This window comes from Medicago sativa, chromosome 3 (assembly GCF_051527215.1).
Source record: "Medicago sativa cultivar Bolivia chromosome 3, Bolivia_mono, whole genome shotgun sequence".
In the NCBI taxonomy this organism is placed as follows: Eukaryota; Viridiplantae; Streptophyta; class Magnoliopsida; order Fabales; family Fabaceae; genus Medicago; species Medicago sativa.
The window spans coordinates 22,575,371-22,582,348 of NC_140751.1; the positions used below are offsets into that span (position 1 = coordinate 22,575,371).

The 6,978-nt window shown below is 32.1% G+C and overlaps 1 protein-coding gene and 1 pseudogene across 1 annotated transcript; both read left to right on the top strand.

Annotated features, from left to right (window-relative positions):
• Positions 1–2,108: 2,108 nt before the first annotated feature.
• Positions 2,109–2,822, top strand: LOC146936420 (uncharacterized). Its single transcript, XM_085749203.1, has one exon. It carries the CDS (start codon positions 2,109–2,111, stop codon positions 2,820–2,822), a length of 714 nt encoding a protein of 237 aa, XP_085605329.1.
• A 3,316-nt stretch (positions 2,823–6,138) lies between these two features.
• Positions 6,139–6,582, top strand: LOC146936421 (secreted RxLR effector protein 161 pseudogene; annotated as a pseudogene).
• Positions 6,583–6,978: the final 396 nt, after the last annotated feature.

The following is a 6,978-nucleotide window of genomic DNA, read 5'->3' on the forward strand; positions in this document are numbered from 1 at the left end:
TTTGTATGCTTTGGAATAAAGGCATATAATAGTGAATACAGATAGAAAGAGATATGTGTAATAGTCAATGCCTGCTTATAGTCAATGCCTGCTTATAGTTCGTTGTTTGTATAAACAATGCCTGCTTATAGTCAACTTCCATTCAACTAAGAGAAAAAAATATATAATCTAACAGTAATCTGTTTGGTTTAATTTAGTTGTGGTATAAAACTGTAGTCAATGGATCAAATGGTATACTTTTAATACTTCACATTTTTGTAAATTTTTTAAATAAAGACTTTAACATTTTATTTGAATATTCTCTTTGATATGCTATAAAGATTTAATTACATATTGACATGCTTTTAAGAAAATATCAATATAATATTATCAATCAATCGTTGGACATATACTCCACGCCTGTATAGTTTTCATGACCAATTCGCTCATTATAATAAACCATAAATCTTTTATCTTGAAACTTATGTGTTAGTACTTTTTTTTTCTACAACTTAGTGACTTATGAATTTTTTCTACAAATTAGCTACTTGAGTTTCACTGCGCTTTTAATGATATGGTATACTTTTGTCAGAATGAAAAATGCATCACTCCAGTTAACCCAAAGTGTTCGCCAAATTTCAACAAATAGCTCTGCATCTCTATCAGATGAGTTGCTCAACACCAAGAGAATGACAATCGAAAGTATGATTGAGTCAACTCAGGTAGCTGTCTATTTTTGAAATTTTTAAATATCGTTTTGGATTCAAGTCAATATACATGTTCAAGATTTTTATGCAAAAGGCGATGAATTTTTTTTACAGGTGTGTCAAGGTTCAGTACTTGCCACTCTATGTGATGTCGAAACTGGTGTTGATTGGTACTTTCGATCATGTGATGAGGACGGCCAAGATACTGATGTGACATCAAATGTGGTCTATAGAGAAGTTTTCCGTAATGTGTAGCACTTTGTTTTATAGTATTGTTGTTATTGCATATTGGTACTATTTTTATGTCGACATACGTTGAATTTTCTTTTCTTCAAAAGACTAAGCCATTAAATTTATATGTTATGTTACCTTAACAGGGTCGATGTCATGGAAATTGTTTAATATAGTACATTAAAAATGTTTGTGGCAATTTATTTTATGAATTGAATTATACTATTTTTCTGATTCAAGTAAAGTATTTACTTTCATATTTGCGGTATATTTGTTCTTTTGTATGACCCGTGCGTTAGCACGGGTCGATGGTCTAGTGATACTAACTTTTATTCTTAATGGAGGTTTAAAACCTCATCTAACTTGTGTACTTAATGGAGGTCTAAAAACCCCATATAATCTAATTTTACTTTCATGCTTAATGGAGGTCTAAAAACCCCATCTATTCTAATTTTACTTTCATGCTTAATGGAGGTCTAAAAACCCATCTAACTTTTATATTTAATGGAGGTCTAAAACCCCATCTATAATATTGATTCATGAGACATTATTAAAAAATAAATAAATAAATAAAATTTAATGTGATTATCATATGTATTCATTCACCATAACTCTTGTGTCCTGACTTAGATGATATTTAAAACTTAAAATATTTTTCTCATTATCCAACGTTAATGAATAGTAAAATCAACGGTCATGAACAGTGATTTTAATGGTCATGAACAGTGATTTCAACAGTCATGAACATTGATTTCAACGGTCATGAACAGTAAAATCAACGGCTATGAACAGAGAAATTAACGGTAACAGTAACGGTCATTTTTTCAAAATTCACTCTATAAATACCTAACCTTCATTCATAATTTTTACATTTCAAAATATTTACACATACTTTCAAAATGGCTAAAATCTTTCTTCTATGCATCACTCTACTTGTTGTTATTTTGTTCTTCATCAGTTTCACCCATATTGAAGAATTAGGAAAAGATTTTGTAGCATTAGTTATAATTAGTGTTTTACCATTATTAGGCTTAGCTTGTGTGATTACTTTTTGTTTTGGTAGAGACTTGGATTAAAATATTATCATGTTTTTGTAATCGTTGCTATTAAATAAAATGATATTTTTATTTTCGTCATAGTATATATATATATTAAATGTTGATTATGCTCTTTTGTATTCTAGATATAATCATGTCAAATGTTAAGCACCAATTCAAAATTGTAAACATAACTGGAGACAACTACATAACTTGGAACAACAACTTAATTGAGTATCTTGCATGTGAGGGACTCGACAAGATTCTTGAAGGAGATGATTTGGGAGATGTCCCAGAGGAATTGGCAAATAAAAAATCGAAAGTAAATCGGATAATCAAGCACCACCTTGATGATGGATTACAAACAGAGTACTCGAATGCAAAAGATCCCAAGATCTTGTGGGACAAGCTTAAGGCAAGATTTGGGCATCAGAGGAAAGCCTTACTGCCCTCGTTGATGGATCAATGGAACAAATTAAGGTTCCAAGATTATAAAAGTGTTGTTGCATATAACTCTGCCATGCACCAAATTATAGCACAATTAGAATTTTGTGGCATAATTATAACTGAAGAGGAAAAGTTGGAGAAAACATTCTCAACTTTCCATGCATCTCAGGTGTTCCTGCAACAACAATATAGACTGAGGAGATTTACTGAATACTCTGATTTGGTTGCAGCCCTTCTAGTGGCTGAACAAAATAACGAGCTCCTCATAAAAAATCATCAGTTGCGTCCTACAGGAACAATGGCATATCCTGAAATAAATGCCACAACTTTTAATCAATGGCGTGGTGGTTATAGTCGCCAAAAAGGACGTGGTGGTCATGCTCGTTTTGGTGGTCGTGGTCGAGGCAGAAATCATGGTTGAAACCATTTTCGTGGTGGAGGTCGTGGAAGAGGTTATATGAATTATAGGCCTCTCAAAAATGACCATGTTATAGGTCAAATCAACAAGAATCATCAAGGTAAGGGTAGATACATCCAAGATTGTCCTCTAGAAATAATGATGATCTTTGTTATAGATGCGTAAAGAAAGGTCATTGGTCTAAAGCATGTAAGACACCAGAGTATCTGTGTAAAAGATACAAGGCATCTGTAGATGGAAAGGAAAGAGAAGTAAATTTTAATGAAATTGAACCCAAGGATGATATTACCTGCCTTGAGGTTGCTGATTTCATAGGAGGAGAAATTAATATGGATTAATTAATTAGTTAATATATATATATATATATATATATTTATATATATATATATATATATATATATATATATATATATATCTGTGTGTGTGTGTGTGTGTGTGTGTATTTGAATAATGTGTGTTGTGTTTGAATTACTTGTATATTTTTAAAATGTACTTAATTAAGAATTTGTATGTTGCGTGACTTATATAATACGTAATATTTTCATGGTCTAAATAAAATAATATTGTTAAATATGTTGTTTTTGATTTACTCTCTCTCTTTCTTTAATCTTGTTTTTATTTTAAGAAGGTTAGAAATGGATCATGGCAAAGACATTTGCATTCCAGACAGTGGAACTACCCATACGATCCTCAAAAGTAAGAAATATTTCACCAAAATATTTGCTACTAAAGGTATAATAAACACAATATCAGGTCCTGCAGATTTAATTGAAGGAACAGGTAATGCTATGTTCATGTTACCAGATGGGACAAAGTTTGTCATTAATAATGCTCTATACTATCCGAAATCAAAAAGAAATTTATTGAGTTTTAATGACATATATAGTCAAGGATATGATACTGAAACTACAACCGAAGGTAATATGAAATACATTAATATTACTACTAATATTTTGGGAAAGAAGAAAATTTTAGAGAAACTACCAAAATTGCGTTCTGGATTACATTATACATATATATATGAAATTGAATGTAATTTAATGGTAAAAGAAGATCCCAAAACTATGACTTTATGGCATGATCACTTAGGTCACCCTGGTTCAACAATGATGCGTAAAATAGTTGAAAGTACTCATGGTCATTCATTGAAAGTTTTATAGCTTACAAGAGAAGATAGACCATGTGAAGCTTGTTCTCTTGAAAAATTAATAACAAAACATTCGCCAGGAAAGATTCAGACAAAATCACCCTCATTTCTTGAAAGAATCCAAGGAGATATATGTGGACCTATCCATCAACCGTCAAGACCATTCAGGTACTTTATGGTATTAATTGATGCATCTAGTAGATGGTCACATGTCTGTTTACTGTCAAGTCGTGATATGACATTTGCAAAATTTCTTGCATAAATAATTAAATTAAGGGCATAATTTCTTGATTATACTATAAAGAAAATTAAACTTGACAATGCTAGTGAATTTTGATCTGAGTTATTTAATAATTATTGCATGTCAATTGGAATTACAGTTGAGCATCATGTTCCTCATGTACATACACAAAATGGTTTAGCTGAGTCATTAATCAAACGTCTTCATTATATTGCTAGACCTTTAATAATGAGAACTAAGCTATCAGTTACAACTTGGGGTCATGCAATTTTACATGCTGCAACACTCATACGTCTAAGGCCAAGTACTGATCATAAACATACCCCTTATCAACTTGCTATTGGTAAGGAACCAAATATCTCTCATTTAAGGATTTTTGGTTGTACGGTATATGTACCAATAGCTCCACCACAAAGGACAAAAATGGGACCTCAAAGAAGGTTAGGAATATATGTGGGGTATGAATCACCATCAATTATTAGATATTTTGAACCTTTAACAGGTGATGTTTTTCAAGCAAGATTTGCTGATTGTCATTTTGACGAAACAAAATTTCCAACACTAGGGGGAGAAAATAAACCATTGGAAAATGAAATAACATGGCATGTACCACATTTATTACATTTGGACCCATATAATAAATCATGGGAGGAAAATGTAAAGAAAATAATACACTTACAAGATGTAGCAAATCAACTGCCAGATTCATTTAGTGATTTAAAAAAGGTGACAAAGTCACATGTACCAACTGTAAATGTCCCAACTCGGATTGAGATTTTGAAACTAAATGATGTAGCAAGTACATCTAAGGCACGCTTAAAGCGTGGCCGACCTATAGGTCCCAAAGACAAAAATCCCTGAAAAAGAAAAGGAACATAAAAGGTGAATATGATCGAAAGTGATCTTGAAAAGACACTAGATAGTGATAAATCTGAAAATGAAAAGTGTGCTCTCGAAAAAGCACAAGATGATTATAATGAGATCATTGATAATGAAACTGAAAACAAGAATGATCTCGAGATTTCAATTAATTATGTTAATAAGGGAAATTTGTGGAGCCGAAAAGACATAAATATTGATGAAATATTTTCATTCTCCATTGCATGTGAAATTACAAATGAAAATGATGATCCCGAACCCAGAACTGTTAATGAATGTCAAAATAGACATGATTGGAAAAACTGGAAAGATGCAATAGATACTGAATTAAATTCTCTTAAAAATCGAAAAGTATTTGGGCCTATTGTGGCTATACCTGAAGGTATGAAACCTGTTGGGTATAAGTGGGTTTTTGTAAGAAAACGAAATGAAAAAAACGAAATTGTAAGATACAAGGCACGTCTTGTTGCACAAGGTTTTTCCCAATGACCAGGAATTGATTATGAGGTAACATATTCTCCTGTTATGGATACCATTACTTTTCATTATTTAATTGGTTTGTCTGTATTTAATAATATTGATATGTATCTTATGGATGTTGTTACTGCTTATTTATATGGCTCACTTGATAATGACATATACATGAAAATACCGGAAGGACTTAAGATGCTTGATACATCAAAACCTAGAGAAATGCATGCAATTAAGTTGCAAAGATCATTATATGGATTAAAACAATCCGGGCGCATGTGGAACAATATGCTAAGTGAATATTGCTTAAAGAAGGCTATGAGAATAATCCAATTTGCCCTTGTGTTTTTATAAGAAAAACAATATCCGGTTTTGTAATAATTGTTGTTTATGTTGATGATTTAAATATCATTGGAACTACTAAAGAAATTAAAGAAGCAAGAGAGTACTTAAAGAAAGAATTTGAAATGAAAGATCTGGGGAAAACTAGGTTCTGCCTTGGTTTACAAATTGAGTATACTAAAAATGGTATATTGGTACATCAATCAAATTATACAGAGAGAGTGTTAAAAAGGTTTAACATGGACAAGGCAAACCCTTTGAGTACTCCAATGATGGGAAGAACACTTAACATTGAAAAAGATCCTTTTAGACCTAAGGAAAATAATGAAAAGGATCTTGGCTCTAAAGTGCCATATCTAAGTGCCATTGGGGCACTCATGTACCTTGCTAACTGTACAAGACCTGATATAGCTTTTGCAGTAAATTTACTGGTGAGATTCAGTTCATGTCCTACAAATAGACATTGGAAAGGAATAAAACATATATTTCAATATATACGAGGTACATCTGATCTTGGTTTGTTTTATTCAAACAATACAAAACCAGTTTTGCTTTGCTACGCAGATGCAGGATATTTATCAGATCCACATAATGCTAAATCACAAACTGGATATGTATTTACATATGGTGGCACTGCAATATCACGGAGATCTCAAAAGCAAATGCTTGTAGCAACTTCTTAAAATCATGATGAAGTAATAGCCCTTCATGAATCAAGCAAAGAGTGTAGATGGTTACGTTCCGTTTTGCGACATATCCAAGGAGCGTCTGGTTTAACAGTTGATAAGAATCCAACAATCTTGTATGAAGACAATGCTGCATATGTTACTCAAATGAAAGAAGGTTACATCAAAAGTGATAGAAGTAAACATATCCCTCCTAAGTTCTTCTCATTCATACAAGAACTTGAAAGAAACAAAGAAGTGGATATCCAATATATTCGTTCGAGTGATAATGTGGCAGACCTCTTCACAAAGACACTCCATACATCAGTTTTCAAGAAGCATCTACGAAGTATTGGAATGCGACAACTTCGAGGTCTTTAAAGAAGAATAATATGTGTTTGGTTGAGGGGGAGC